General features: G+C 40.0%; 2 protein-coding genes across 2 annotated transcripts in view; both read right to left on the bottom strand.

Moving 5' to 3' along the window:
• Positions 1–10,269, bottom strand: part of S100A8 (S100 calcium binding protein A8) — a 238,774-nt gene extending 228,505 nt beyond the window's left edge. Inside the window, exon 1 of the mRNA XM_059675520.1 lies at positions 10,259–10,269. The gene's annotated coding sequence lies outside the window, so the exon portion shown is untranslated. The remainder of the gene's footprint in view (positions 1–10,258) is intronic.
• Positions 1–14,625, bottom strand: part of SPAG17 (sperm associated antigen 17) — a 131,297-nt gene extending 116,672 nt beyond the window's left edge. The window contains 1 exon segment of the mRNA XM_059675513.1: positions 14,539–14,625. Within this exon segment, the coding sequence (XP_059531496.1) occupies positions 14,539–14,625 (87 nt within the window).
• Positions 14,626–16,337: the final 1,712 nt, after the last annotated feature.

Below are 16,337 nucleotides of genomic sequence, written 5' to 3' on the forward strand. Positions count from 1 at the left end.
CCCTACTGTAAATGTTCTTGCCAATATTTGAATGTCAGTGGTGACAAGAAAGGGCTGCCTCTCAGTTCTTTTGGAGATAATTCAGAAGAGGGCATTGTAGTTCAGCGTTCACCCCTCAGTATCTGGCATTGAAGGCAGGTGTTCACTATTTCAGACCAGAAAAAGAGAAGGGAGGAGGAAGGAACTAACAATTATTGAAAAATGTCATGTGCCAGGCATATGTTATCTCATTAAATCCCTAAGTAATCTCTTTAAATAGGTGCATTAATACTTTATAGATGGGCAAAACAGAGGCCCTACGAAGTTAAAAATCTTGTTAAAGGTCATTTTGGCAAAAAACCACATGGAGACCACATACTGACTTGTAATTTTGTGATCATTTCAGAACAATTTTGAGAGCAAGCCTTTGGGGTCAGAATGCCTTTCTATAATCCTTAAATTGCACCTAATGGCTACTTTAGCCACAGTAACCATAATAGATGAAGATTTATATCGCATACTGAGGTGCATAAAACCTTCAAAAATAGATTATTAAATCTTTTAAACACCATAAGATTGCTCTTTTATAAATGACAGTTTTACCAAGAGATTAAGAAAATTTCCCAAGGTTCCTTCTCTCGAAGCCCAGTGGTCTTGTTACTTTGCTGGAGAACACATCTGAACACAAGACCTGCTCCTCTGAGTCACAGCACTGTACTGAAACTTCTGGGACCCCTGGGGTCACCTTGAGGCAGCTCACCTGGGCCAGAGCCAGGCCACATCTCTCCACTAGAAGGGATCTAAGAGTTCTGCTAAGGCTCAGCTTCCCCTCTGCACTCTCTCACCCACCAAACTCCTGCTCCCGAAATTAGAGCTGTTTGGCTAAACAGGACTCCCAGAGGACTTGGTTGGAGTGCTGACTTCGTGTTAACCGCATCGCCAGAATGGACTGACCAGACAGAAACAATGCAAACCCGGATTGTCTGTGGAGAAGGATGCACTCACTGGCAAGCTGCACTAGGGGGCAGCGAGATGCCAGGAAATGCACAACATTCCACTAACCAAGAGCAAATTGTTTCCTGTGTCTAATTAAATCATGCTCTGCAAATTTAATTTCTGAATCTTTCTCTTAGTAGTTTAGGATAAATGTAGAGTCCAAGTCTCTACTAACTGGCAGCAGTTTTAGAAATAGGAAAATTTTTGTAAAAAAATCAAACACAAAGTAGACATGGCAAAATACTATTAAAAACACCCCTCCACTCGTATCCCACCAACACGCAGTTAAGCAAAAGCCTTACATTTGAGTTCACCAGGCAGCAAGAGAAATTTAGTCTAGAGGCTGACCCTGGGGGAGGAAAGAAAGCAGGGTGTGGACAACCTGATTCATCACACGAGAGTCCCGCAGTGCTCCTACCTGTGGGCGAGTTTGTTTAAGAAAGTTCAAAAAGTTTGGGTTGTAATTAGTAGCATAAGCCTAGAGAAAGAAAACATTAATCATTTTAGGAAAACTTCCCTGGATGTATCCAGTGGTGAAGGAAGAGGGCTTTAGTCGGGCACACCTCAGACACCTCAGGAAGTCAGACTGGCTCTCGCTGCCAGGAGGCATCTACTATACATGTTATTGCTGAGTCTTGCCCTCTCGTAGTTATTGATAAAGTCATTCAAAGGATGGAATGAAGTCATGTATGGACACAATCCATTACCTTTTATTTACTTTACCAGTCTCACCTAATTTGAAGCCTGGCAGGAGGGCGTCTGAACCCAAACACTTACATACTGGTCTCCTAAGGCAAGAAAGCAGTCATGGAAATGCAAGACAACCTGGCTGTCTCATATAAGCCCACTGTCCCAGAGACATAGCGTAGGTTGATAACTATTTTTCTTTCATATATTGTAAATTCTCCACATTCTATTTAGGCATTCCTACATTCTAATATAATTACAACAACCCTATCAAAAGCAAGTGAACAGTAGCTTTGGTGTGACAGGATGGAGATTGCTTTCTTCTATTAGCACAAACATCAACAGGTACCGGGAAGGCAACTGGAGGCCAGCACGCTCTCCTCTGCTGCCTTGGCCCTGAAAAACCCGGGATGGGAGCCCCACAGTCCTCTATTCAGGCCTCCCCTGAGCCTGACGAGCTGACCAATAGTGGTCAGCACCTGTATTTGGAGAAGATTTGTGTAAGAGCCTCAAGAAAAATCAATGCATTGAAGAAGGCATGCTTTGTTAAGAGTTGTTTAACACTGTGCAGATATGGAAACCTATACTTTACTGTAATACTCTGCTGAAAGGATAACCCTTTTGTTAAGTAGATGTGCTGCCAGATGGACAGGGGATTTGTGAACGTCTTTCTCATACTGGGTTTTTCCTTCAAAAGGAGTCTTGGATCTCCATAAGCAAAGGAGTGTTAGTATGGGCTGTTGGCCAGCAAAAGAAATATTTTTATTACATATAACTGGCTGCTGCTATAATTGCATTTGTTAAAAAAAATTCTAACTGTAAAATAAGTTGGAAATATAGGTTAAAAGTGTTATCCTATATGTTATCCTATATAATAAAACCCTAATATGCAAATCGACTGAATGGTGGAACGACTGGTCGCTATGACGCACACTGACCATCAGGGGGAAGATGCTCATCACAGGAGCTGCCCCCTGGTGGTCAGTCAATTTATAAAATACTTTTCTCGTTGGTAACAATATTGTTAACTGATATATTTCTAAAATACTTTAGATCCTTGGAAGAGGGGCAAAAATCATGAACATGGGATTTTTATTTAAAGTTCTACAGGTATATAATTTTTGGAGCTCTGGGAGAGAATGTGAGAGTGTGGCACCTGGTGCAGGTCTGTCAGAGAAATCAACCCATCACCAACATGAAAGGACATTGATTAGAGCCAAAAAGAAGTGCAGAGCTGACAAAGGAGAAAGTGAGCTCTGAGGAGCCACACAGAGGACTGGGCACCAGATGAATTTTCATTAGAAATAGGACCTGTTTACTTGCCTTGAAAATATTAAAAAGTGGATCAGATGTTTGGTACTTGGATTGTGAATATTAATCTGATTAATTTTATGGTCCTAGACCTAAAATACAGATGTTAGGTAGGGCTAGTTCTTAAAAACAAAAGCAAAGTGATTGAAGTTATTTTTGATAGAGAGCCTTAGAGCACCCCTCTCTCAGATAAGCCTGGCCTGCTGCTTACTATGTTCTGACTCCCCTGAAACCCCTTACAGGACTTTCCAGAATCCAGATCCTCTTTCTCCTGGGTAGAATAAAATTTACCCTCATCCCCTCCTATTCAGCTCAGGGCCTTAATAGTTGATTTTGGTAACTGGATAAATAACTATCCCCAAAAGTTTTAGTGAAGAGAAAAAAGCAAAAACTTTTAAAATTATTATTTCTCTCTATGCTATCTGCATTTTCTAAAAGGGATCCCAGTGATTCCTAGACTAACTCAAAGGGTTGTTCTATAAATGATACTTAGGCAGGGGGCTGGGGCAGTGGAAAAGGCTCCCCTAGAATCTTCCCATCTAGACAACTTCCAGTTTCCCCATGTGCCTGACATAGAGTAGCATTCAATTTTTGTGTCCTGAACTTAGCAGCCAAAACCACACATTACAGAGAATTTTTACACATGTTTAGTATGGGAACGCCAACTAAGTATGTAGCATTTTATCAGCTACACTCAGAACTTTGAAAGAAACCATGTCTCTGAATCACCAAGCATTTCAATTAAAGAAAGAGTGTATTCCTTGGATGCTTACTAGTAGACAACACTTCAATGTGTTATATTCACTGAGGAGAACTCAGCAGTCTCAAAGCATCTTTACTGTGCGTGTACACACCACTGACTTTTTTTCCTTGTCCTCACAAATACTAAACGTGATCCCTTATTAAAAGTACTGAAGTTCTTGTGTAAAGATGCAGAACTCTGAAGTGATATAAAAGTCTGCCACTTAGTTTCTTAGCCAAATGACCTTGGGGTTACCTTTGTGACTCAGTTTTGTCACTTATAAAAGTGGATGTAATAATACAACCGTCCAAAGGTGGCTGAAAGGCATCTAGATTAATTTTGTATTGAAAGCTTTAGGCAAAGGTGAAATAGTAACATATGCAAAAATATTCTAATTTCCCTTAGAAAATTCTGCAAAATGGGTTAAAGAGGTGATTACTTCTATAATTTTGAATTTGGATATGTCCTGAAGATCTTCTGTGGACAAGTTAATCTCTGAGTTAGGCTCTTTGTTTTTCTTTCGTGTTTCAGAGTCCTTGGCCCATCGCACCAACCCAGCACATGAGCCTAATTCTGTTTGCTCCATGCATCAGAGAGTTTTAAGACAGCTATTAAAACACCACATGGAAAAGCTTTGTAGGGAATTCTACTCCACAGAGAAACCACAGAAACCACTACACACCTTAACTATCTCCCCACCCCCACGAGTTGGCTAAAATTATGGGCTCCATTATGTTAGTGCAATCCAACCAGTTTTATTGCTCGGAGCAAAATCTGAGGTCCAAAATGAACTTCAGAACATAAAAAGTAAAGCAAACCTCAAAAGGAAACAAGCTTCTTTGGGTTTTCAAACAAATATTACATATCAGAGACATTTTTCTAACAGAGAAGATCAAGCAAAGCCAAGAGGAGTCCTGCTAATTGCTACACAAATGTAAAATTGGAATCAGGGACTCACCCAAAAAAAGATCTCTTTTCATCATCAGATATTAAAGGCTAAACACTTTCATCAACTCCTTCCTCAGACATGGGACCTTCTTGTGCCTTCCTCCAGTCTCCAAGTGTTGAGTTACTATCTTCCACATGAAAATTAAGATACATTTTCAAGATTCAATATTATCTTAATATGACTAAGGGAGTTTGAAAGTAAGCAAAGTTACTTCAAAATAACTGCCTTAAAAGACCTTTTCCTGTGCAGGCTACTTAATATCAGTCGCTCTGACTGGCCCATCAAGGGAGTTAGGATGTGCTGCCTCCAGAGCTGGTTCTGTGTAACAATGCTGACCTTTCCAGCTGCTCCAAGAAGGCAAGAGGCAGTGAGAACTGTCTCTGAATGAGGATGTTAGAATAAGGCCCCCATTGACAAGTGAAGGGTAAAACGTATTGATCTATATCAATCAATCCTAGCAGAAGGGCTGATTAGAGTGTGGGTGGGTGAATGAGGCAGTTCCTGAGATGCTTTTCCTAGAATGCTTGTGATTTTCTTCAGACTTCCTTTGAGCTGTCACAACTTCAGGGAAGGATTTCTTAGGAGGCAGAAAGAAGGTCAGATGGAGGAGAGCCAGGAGGGAAGGTGTCTCTGTAGCTGAGGGAGTGGTGTAGGTGGTCAAAGCAGTGAGAAGGTTACCAGTGACCTTAGCAAGCCCAGTTCCATGTGAGTGAAACTTCTTCCTGCTCATTCCTTCACTCCTGCAATCCTGTCCACCCTCATAATTCACACATCTCCTTTACAATATGAACCTCATTTAAGAACCATGTGACCAAATATTCCAAGTTAATGATTATGATAAATTTCAAGCCATAGATCTGGCTATGGTTATTATTTTTTTCCAATTACTCAGGTACATGGAGTCTATTTATTGGTTACATCAGGGCAGTAATTCATTGTAATTATTCTTCTCCTACTGATTCCCTAATACAGTCCTTACAATAGCTCTTTCAGTGGTGCAATGAATAGAGCACTGGATTTAGTATCAGAAAACCTGATTATTAGTCCTGATTCCAACCACATGGAGTTGGGAAAACACTCAAGTACTCAGAATCTGGACCTTAGCAAAATAATTCAGCAGAGTCATTCGTTCACTCACCCAATATTAACTGAGGAGTTACTATGTTCCAGACATTGAAATGGTCTTAGAAATAGAATGCATATGCATAAGTCATAATCACTATCCTTAAACAGCATCAGCTTGGGGAAGAAAATACAGAAATAAAGGTGAAAACAGATTACAGGTAAAAGTACTTCATAGCTACAAAACCAAGTATCCATTTCTATTATATTATTTGCCCTAATTTATTCACTAAGAAGTGATGTTTGCTATTTGGGAATCTATGTTGTATGTATCACCCTAGAAATGGAGAAAGCAAAGATGAATAAGATAAGAGCAATTAAAGGAAATGAACTAAATCTGTATATCTCACCGTGGACAGACTTCAAAACATAGACTGAATTAAAAAAGACAAGTTGCAGAATTTATAAGTGTAATCATGGAACCATTTGTGTAAATTTTAGAAATCATACAGTAAACAATACTATGTATTATTCATGAATAGAGACTAACAGATACATAGGCAGAGAGGATACACATGAAACTCATGATAGTGTTTGCATCTGGGAAGGGAGAGAAAATGAATGGAACGCAGAATGGGGGTAGGGACAAAGTGTTTTTTAATTGCTTACAGTGTTTATTTAATAAAATAATTAGCAATTTTCAATTTTTAATGATGGCACACATGTGCTTGTTGTTATCCTTTGTGCTTTTCTGCATTTAAAAAAGTAATGGAAAGAAGTCTCTGCTCTCAAGACCCACAGTTCAGTAGGGAAAAGAAATGTATGAATAGTTATGATGTAAGGTGATAGGCATTTGGCTAGACCTCATCTCTCCCTGTATCCTAGAAAATGTCTCATGGCAGATGCCACCTGAAGAACAGTGGAAGGAGTCCTCTGTCTCCTACTTATCCAGTTTCTGTCTACACAGTGGCGACTTGCATCTCAGAAGAGCAAGGCTTTCTTGCTTAGGTTTCCTCCCCCTTTTACATTTTCATCTCAATACATTCTCCCCCAATCTTAAGAACCAGCTCTTCTCTCTAGGGCTTTTGTACTAGAGAAAACGATCCACTTTCCTTTGACCTCTTTTACCACTTTGTCCCTTCAATTCTCCCATCTCTCCTGCTCCAGTTTTCAATCCCTTTCCCCCTCCCTCTCTATCCTCTTTCACACATACATAGCTATCTGCACTGAGTCCCAGTCTCCCCCTAACCATTTCTCACCCCTGGGTGAAGGCAAAAAGAAGGAAGGTTAGAAGAGTATTTGTGTTAGATTATGGAAGGTGAAAAGAAGAAACTAAAATAGAGAGGGAGAAGTAATAGGAATCCCTGGCCAATCTGATATTAGCAGAGAAGGTACGAGGATTATTTCTAACTTCAATGAACAGGAAGTAGGCTTTTGTTGTTTGTTTGTTTGGTTTGTTTTTATCTTTATTGTTGGGAATATTACAGATGTTCCCCCTTTTTTCGCCATGTGTTTGAAGAACATGTGTAAAATCCATATGGATTTTATTATTATAATAATAAATCTTTACATCAGGTTAAATAGAGTCCCACATTCTTCCATATACTTTATTTGATTTTCATGCCATTCCAAAAATATAGTAATCATACTGATTAATAATTCTAATTACTAAACAGCTCCTCCTTATTGAGTGCCTACTAGTCCTCCCTTCAGCAATGTTACCTGAGCCCCTCTATATGTCAGGTCCTGGCAATATATCAGAGAGAAAAATAAATTCCTGCCCTCCTGAACTTCCCTCATCTAGAGGGAAACAGACAATAATGAGATAAATGTAAAGTAGAAAGTCAGGAACCAAATCAAAGTAGGTGGACAGAGGGTGATGGTATAATTTAACTGGGTGGTCAGGGAAGGAGATACCTGAACAGAATCCTAAAGGAAGGGAGTGGCTATCTCGGTGAAGGGTCATTCTGGGCCAAGGGCACAGCAAGAGCAACGGCTCTGAGGTGGCAGTGTGCTTTCTGATAGATTTGAAGATCAGCAAAAAGGCCAGTGTGGTTACGAAAGACAGTGTGAAAAGGGAGTGATAGGAGATATGAGATGAAGTCAGAGTGGTTGGCAGACGCCCACGCACACAGGGTCTTAATAGACCTAAAAGTCTAAAGGTTATGATGGAGCATTTGGATTTTACTCTAAGTCAGATGAATTAAAAGAACCACTCCAGATGCTATATGGTGACAAGACTCTAGGGCAGCAAGAAAGGGAGAAAGAGATGTTTCAAAGCTCATGAGCTACCTGTAGCTTAGGCAGGAAATGATGGTGGCTTGGATTAGGGTGTAACAGTACAGGTGATGCCAAGAACAGATTTTAGAACCAATAGCATTTACTAAAAAGTGATTATAGGGTGCAGAAAAGGAGAACACAATGAATGCAATGTTTTTGGTACTAGTGACTTGCTGGGTGAATGGTGTCACCATTCAATGAGAAGGTGAAGACTTGGTGAAGAGCAGGTGTGAAGGGGGAATTCTGGGGTTTGGGTCTGGATGTGTGAAGTCTGGGATACTATGTGTTAGATGCCTTTAATTCCTCTTAACAATCTTTTTAATATCTGTAAGGGAGGTATGACCACTGTCCCTGTTTTATGGCTACAAAAACGAATGCTTTGAGATTTTCTTCAATTTAAGTTCTGAGGACCAATGGATTGTGACTAATTCTGGGGCTCAAGAGAGAAAACAGGCCAGAAGGTTGAGACAGTAAATACAGTCAATGAAATTAACTCAGCAGGCCACTATGTGCCTATCACTATTAGGTGCTGTAACCAGGAGGGCGGGAATTAAAAATATTAATCTTTTGCTACCCTGGAGGATTTGCAGAGATATAATACTGAAACAGTTGGGCCACAGCTCAAACAAAGATAGTGTTAACGATAAAATCTCTGAAGTAGTTTAGGAAGGAGAAAAGTCAGTGAGGGCCAGAATGGTGTGACTTGAGCTCCTTTTTGGAAGATATAGAGGATGATATTTAATGAGGAGGAGTCACATGGAGGTGGGAGATCTTCAGGCCAGGAAACTTCGTGGGTATAGTCCGTGTGTGCTTAGGGATACTACAGAGAACATTACATTGGAATAGAATGAGATAAAGATGCATGAGCAGAGAAAGGCCAAATTAGGCAGGGCTGTGAAACCAAACAGAACATCTTGGATTTTGTCTTTTGGGTAACTGGGAGCCACTGATGATTTCTATAACTAGAACTGAAACATGGTTAACATTCACCATTTCTTACCTAACATTTTCCTCAGATATTGCCAAACTTATATTGGCAACACATTTTACTTATATTTAATATTTTTCATTTTTAATAAAATGATCACATGTAATATCTAGGTAGATATTTTAACATGCTAATTCCCTTTGGTTCCAAACTCATTCAAATAATACACTTTTGTCCAAAAAGAGAAATTATAATGTGAGGTTATGAAAAGTCCATTTCCCTCTTAACATTCCTCCTAGCAACTCAGTTGTTTTCATTGGCTTTTATTAAAACAACCTTTGTGTGAACTGGCAATTTGTTTTGTAAATATCAATGAAAGCATATTTCAGAAAACACAGTAATAAAAACCAACCCAATTTCAGAAATACGCTTGCTGCCAGACATCAGTCTTCAGCTCGTATTATAAGTATTTCCAGTAAGTCTTAAATACACATTAACATGAGAAATAGCTTACTGTTTAAGATCAAAAAAGTTTAAAAATCCTTCACTGCCTCTCAAAATTGTTCAAGGGTTCTGTCCAATAAAATGTATTTCCCTTTTTGATAAACTACATTTATAATGGCTCAAGCACTTCAATTCAATTAAACATTTTTTTCATAAAACCTGCTTAGATTCAGTTTATTATCATCCTTGTATCTATATATTCTATAAAAACCTTATATATATAAAATATTTTGGATATTAATATTTCAGCTACACCTATCTTGAACCCTTATCCAATTCTAAACCTTTATAGGAATTATAAGCTTTGTTCAAGAACTCCAAGAAAATTCTATTTCAAATGTGCACAACTTAGCTATTGTCACTAAGCTACATTTAATACCAAAAAATATTATTCCTCAACTGCAGTATAAGAAGGAGGAACTATTAACTAATTATTTTTTAAAATTGATTTCAGAGAGGAAGGAAGAGGGAGAGAGAGATAGAAACATCAATGATGATAACCATTGAGCAGCTGCCTCCTGCATGCCCCCCACCAGGGATCAAGCCCTCAACTGGGGCATGTGCCTTAACCAAGAATCAAACCCTGACCTCCCGGATCATAGGTCGATGTTGTTCAACCACTGAGCCATGCTGGCCACCAACTAAGTATTTTAAAGAACTTTTACTTGAATGCCTCGTAGTTGGTAGGTGAAGTGTCTGGGAGAAATGAAATGAATCTGCACAGTTCTTTTCAGGGCACTGTCACAGTCATCTTATGTATCTGCTGGGATGAGCTTTTCATCTTCATAGCAAGCCTTTGAGGTGGATATTATTATCTCCATTGACAGAAGGAAAATAGGGCTCAAAAAAGGTAAGAAAGTTGCTCTAGGTCACCTATTATTCATTTCAGAATCAGAATTCAGTATCTAGGTCTGCCAGGACTGTCTTTAGCAGCTCATTGCCTCCTTCACATGTCTGTGCTACAGTGAGGAGACTGTTTGCCTGGAGCAATTCAATTTGATGCTTAGATGAGGCCAGATTAAAGAAAATGAAGAAGCCAGGATGATTAGCTTGAGACTGCAGTGGTCATTGATAGTCTGTGAGCTGGGAGTAAGCATGGTGTGAGAAGTGTTTAGGAAAAATAAGTTGCTCATTGGTTTTATACACAGGAACAGATGTTTCTATAGTGAGTATAGCTACAGGATTCATGTAAAACATCAGGAATCAAAAAATGAAGGTGTGGGGTAGAATGGGGCATGGGAACAGAGAACAGATTGCAGTGAGAAAGGATAAAGGAAAAATCAAGAGGACTTAGAGGCAGACTGAATGATTCATAGATGACCTCTGACTCATAGATAAGCTTTAGTGACTGTGAGAATTATAGTGCCACATCTGGAGACTTGAAAGACAGAGGTGGTCTAAGATTTTTATGAGCCAGGTTTTGGCAGGCACGACCAGAAAATGCAGCATACCTCCAGGTAGCAGAAGAAGTCACATTTCTGAACTATTTTTAGAGATAGGAAAATAATTTTTTCCTAATCAAGACACTCACATTTTTATTTGTCCTGCTTAAATGATCTCAGAAAGAAGCCAAAAAGTTGAAATAAAAAGAAAATGCTATAGCCTGTCTCTCTTCTAAATGTTGTTTGTGTGAGACAGAGGATGACAAACAGATGGATAAAGTCTAGTTTCAGGTAAAATCAGTACACTTTCCATATTTATTTATTGGTTTTAAGCAACACTTTGATCTCAAATTTAAGTACTAATCAAATAACTTTTCATGATACATTCCCTAAATAACTTGTTCTATTCTAATAATACCTACCTCATAACACTATTTTGGGGATTTACATAAGATCAAATATGTAAAATTTTATTTGATTGCAAGGCTTATATAAAATGCTATAATTGCATATCATAACTTAATCTTCTGTTAAGGAGGAAGGAAGGACTAGTGAGAAAATCTACTATCTGGCCCCTCATGTGCTGAATCACTACATCTTTGCACTAGACCTTGAAATACTTGGATCTTCAGTTTTATAAAAGGAACAGGTTAGCTAGATGCCCTGGGAATCTCCACTACTGAGTATTGTGAAGAAAAGCCCTACTATGTATAGTATCAGCTTGTGTCTTAGATGTAAATATTACTACCTTTATGAAAAGAGGAAACACATTGATAATAAAAATAAAGACATTGGGGAAAGACCTCATGAATCTCAGTAAGGACACATCAATATATTGTAATAGATTTTTCAAATATTTAAAAGCATGTAGAGATTTATGTTAAAGAAGAATTGAAGCCTTAAATCAAGAAGTAGAGTGTCTACTCTAGTTCCTTAAATTGGGGATTAGGGGCCTGGCATTATCATTGCAAAATGAAATTAGTGCATTGGAACAGTGAGACTGGTAAGTGAAGGGGTGTGGATTGTCACAGGCTTTCCCCCCTCCCCACCCCCTGTTACTTTTTAATGTTTTCTGTGATGGGTCACAGTAAGGAAGTATAATTGCTATGCCAATGGTGGGCCTCACAAGTTATGGCTGCCTTTTTGGTATACATAAAAATAAGACTTTAAACTAAGAAACATGAAAAGAAATAACCATCCTCCACTAATCTGAAAATATGAAAGTATTTAACAATTAAAATTAGAAAAATTCCAAACCAAACTCAATCTGTGTTATATCTAAATCAACCCAAACAAACTTTTGGGAAACGCTGGAATTCTGAAGACATTTGGGAACAAAAGTCAATAATAAATTTTTAAAAAAGGATTTGTAGTTGGCTTCTGAATACTCTCATACTCTCTATGTTGATATCATGCTACCACTTAACATTGTGAGGTTCCTTTTCCCTATGACACTTAAGTTCTGACCATAACACAAAATTCCAATTGAAACATATAGTTCAGCTATTTTTATTTATTTTTAATCCTCACCTGAGAATATGTTTTTATTTATTTTAGAGAGAGTGGAAGGGAAAGAAAGAGAAACATCCTAAAACTTTATAGGAACTTTGAAAGTAGTCAACTACCTAAAGCAATCAAGCAAATGCCTAGTCAAGAAGAAACCACATTTGATAAGATAGAAAAATTTGTGATACTTCTTTAAAGTCTAGTGTAACTCAATATGAACATGAGATCAAAATTACTATTGACTTGAATTATTCAATCAGTAAATTCTAAAATCTGGTTTATGGAAGACTTGAAGATAGGACCTCCTTCTTCCACCTCCCAACACACACAAACACACACACCACATACTGGAGTAGCAACTATATGAAGAGAAAATCTTTGAGAACTGAAGCAGTAACATTTTTTGAGCACCAACTATGTGTGAAGCACTTTGCTAAGCCCCAGTGGGTAAGGAATTCACACATCCATAGTCATCTTTAAACCAAATTCAGAGTCTATTACATTGGTGGTTAGGGCATGCCTCTGGGCATTGGCCTGCTGGGTTAATCTGGGAATTTTCCTCTTGGCTCAGACATGAAACCAAGATGAGAAAAAAATACGAGCTGAGGTGGAGCGCTGTTGTCATCCTCCTGCAATAAAAAAAACCACGTATTCCAACAAATTGAAGGAGTTCACTCTTTGTAGTTGAAACTGCATATTACTTTGAGTTCAAATTCTTTCTATTAATATATAAGATTTATTGAAATTATATTGTTTGAGCAGGAGCAAGAAGGCAGAATATTATTTCAGGTTTTCAAGCCATAAGGAAAAATAGTGCCTTTAGGTTTTCCATTCAACTAGGAAAATTATAGCCTCTTATTTGCAACACTGAAGCTAATGCAGTGTCAGCACCTCCATCACACTCCGTTGTTCGGCAGTTTATAACTCAAGCAGAAATGTTCCCTCCAGCCCAAACTTGGCCTATACAATTGCAAAGAAAAATGGGGAAAATTATGTTGGCTAGTGTTGACTTAGAAAAGCAAAAGAGAGGGTGCTTTTACAGGGTATTTTGAAAAACATCTTTGAGAACTTGAAACTATAAAGGGGAATTACTGAGTTGACACCCTTTATTCCTAAAGTTACAGAAATCGCCAAAAATTACATGATGCCATGTCAGCATCAGCAGTATCTTTACTTTCATGAAAGTCTTCATCAGGTAGAATTACGTATCAAACAAAATTACAGTTTATAGAGAAAAAAACACAATTATAGTGGAAAATCAGGATAGGTAGAAATTTCTCATAAGAGCCATCATTAAGTCTTTAGGTATATTTTTCCTTCAAGTACTACCTCTCTACTGAACTGTACACACACATGAAAAAATAAAAGAAAATTTTTTTTCCAATTGGAAAAAATATGTTAGAATGGCAGGCTAGAATTTCCCAAATCAATCTTCCTCCTTCCAGATGTTATCTTGAACTTGGAATAAAGTTAGTGTTGGAGTGTATTTCCAGTGGCAGGTGGCAAGAACTATTGGGCTGTCCAACTCACTGGAGGAGGGTGGGAGCTAGTGGGTTCTGGGATGCAGTGCAATTTGAACTCATGGGGTAGGTGGGTTAGAGATTGCCTGGTGCCTCTGCAGCATCATATGAGTCTAGCAACCAATCCCTCATCACTCTGATCTCCTGCGGTGCCTTCAAGCTACATCCAATCTCTGATATCCTGGTACCTGGGCATCACATAAGAAAGGCATTGCTTCCTATGAGTAGAAGGCTCACTTGTACTGAGTAAGTTATGTTATCTTAGGCACGGCACGAGTGAGTTTTCACCCAGCATTTATTAAAACCTTACAGTAGGCCAGGCTACAGTGACTTGACAGGATGATGTTCTCCAGAAGATGTCAGGAGGAAGTGACAGTTCATAAAGACAACTCCAGGCAGGACACCCGTGGAGAGCCATCGGGGTGAAGGATCCCGGAGTGTCAGCGACACCTCTTCCCCACCAGGCCCTGTTTGAACTCACACTGACTCCCCTCTTTTTTCCTTAACACCCACTCTGTCAAACACTCCCTGTGGATGGGACCCTGGGTTTTGCGATCAGGAAGGACCAGGCCTGGGGAGAGGTACCAGGTCAGGTTTTCCCAGGGGCAGCTGTGGCGTCTGGAAGGGAGGGCGAGCAGGCTGTGTGGCCTGGAGGGTCAGATGGGCGAGGAGGACTCAGGGGCTCCGCTCACCTGATTGAAGTGCGCAGCGATGAGCGATGGTTCCCACGCCTTAGAATTGGTGCTGGCCGGCCCACCTTTCTCTTTCTTGGGTGCCATGCAAAGGGCGGTGGAGCACTGGCCTCTAAACTAGGATCGGGCCCAGAGCCAGCGTCCCTGCTGCCCTAGTAACCGAAGCCGCAACTGCCAGTTTCTTAACCCCTGCAACTCCTGTCCCCAAACCGGTTCAGTGTTCCCCAAACCGGTTCAACCGCTTCCGTCGCCATAGCAACCGAGTTTACCAGCTGGGGCAGCTCGGAAGTGGGACTCCCAGCGCCTCCAGTTAAATCTTAGGGTTTTGCAGCAGGAGACCTGGGCCAGGGGAGGAGAGGATGAGGGCTGCTCAGGCGGCTTTCCTTACTCACTAGGACCCTCTGCTGCTTCTTGGTGCCTTCTCTAGTACGAGGCATTGTCTTGAAACTCAAAACCCCTGGAACCCTGTCCTTGTCTTCTCCACCACGATTTCTTCCATCCTGGATAACCTGGAATGGAGAACTGACCCCTCAGGAGGCGACCCATGCCGGTTTTCATCTGCTCCCACCTGCCCACAATGCTTCCTTTTATGAGGCCACATTTTTCCCTTCAACCTCCTGTCTTGGTTCCACCCCCCCAGGGCTTTCCTACACAGGGGTCCAGGGCCTTCCTACACAGGGGCAATCACTCCTATACAAGATCCTTCATATAACTGAACAGATCAGTCTCTTTCTAAATCTTCTCTGCCTAATCAGACCCAGTTCTTTTAAATTGGCCTGTGCTGGTCAGCAGAATCTTTCTTTACCCCTTTCCCTCCAGGCCCTTCCAAATATCTAAAATATCCTGGTTAGACAGAGTCCCCAAAATAATAATCCTATATAATAAAAGCATAATATGCTAAGTGTCCAACCCATCAGTTGACGGCTCAACCAGTTGCTATGACGTGCACTGACCACCAGGGGGCAGATGCTCCAACCAGTAGGTTAGCTTGCTGCTGTGGTCCATCCGATGGGGACTGGGCAAGAGGTTCAGACACGCTCTGGAGCCCTCCCGTGGTCTCTCCCTGGCTGGCTGGCCCCCATGGACCCCAATCGGGACTGGGTGAGATGGCCCTGATTGGCCCCAATCACCAGCCAGGCCAAGGGACCCCACCCGTGCACGAATTCATGCACCAGGCCTCTAGTGATAATGCTAATGCTAATAACAACAGCTCTTGTTTCTTGAGCACTGGTTACATCCTATATAACACAGTCCTATCATTCAATTCTTACAACAACCTGACTTCAAGCCCCACAGGTATGACTGATGGCACCAGGATTAGAACTCAGTTATTATCTGAGTCCCAAATCCAGTGCAGTTAACCTCAACACTACCACCTACCACTGTGTCAGGTCCTCCAAAATAACAGCTGCCCCCTTTTATTTTTTATTGCAATGAGACAAATTGGAGAATAAAATTTCTGATGCATGAGGATGCCAGAAAGAGGTTTTCCTGAGCATCTCCACAGCCACCACCTGGACCGCCACTGAGTCATTATCATGGAATTTTCTCCAAAATTCTGTTCTTCACTAAACTTTCCTTTATAAGATGAAAATTGTCTTTGGATTATGGCTTGACCATAAAGATTAATCTCTTACAGACAAATATAGGCAATCATTAATTACATCATTCTGAATTTGGATCATAATTACTCTCATAGGCTTAAACTGTTGGGGAAAGAAGTTCTGCATTTTTATTAGAAAAGCAGTAAAAAATTTGTTGGCCTTCCAGTTATGTTTTATAAAAAATTTAACCAGATG

The sequence above is a fragment of the Myotis daubentonii genome, chromosome 18 (assembly GCF_963259705.1).
Source record: "Myotis daubentonii chromosome 18, mMyoDau2.1, whole genome shotgun sequence".
In the NCBI taxonomy this organism is placed as follows: Eukaryota; Metazoa; Chordata; class Mammalia; order Chiroptera; family Vespertilionidae; genus Myotis; species Myotis daubentonii.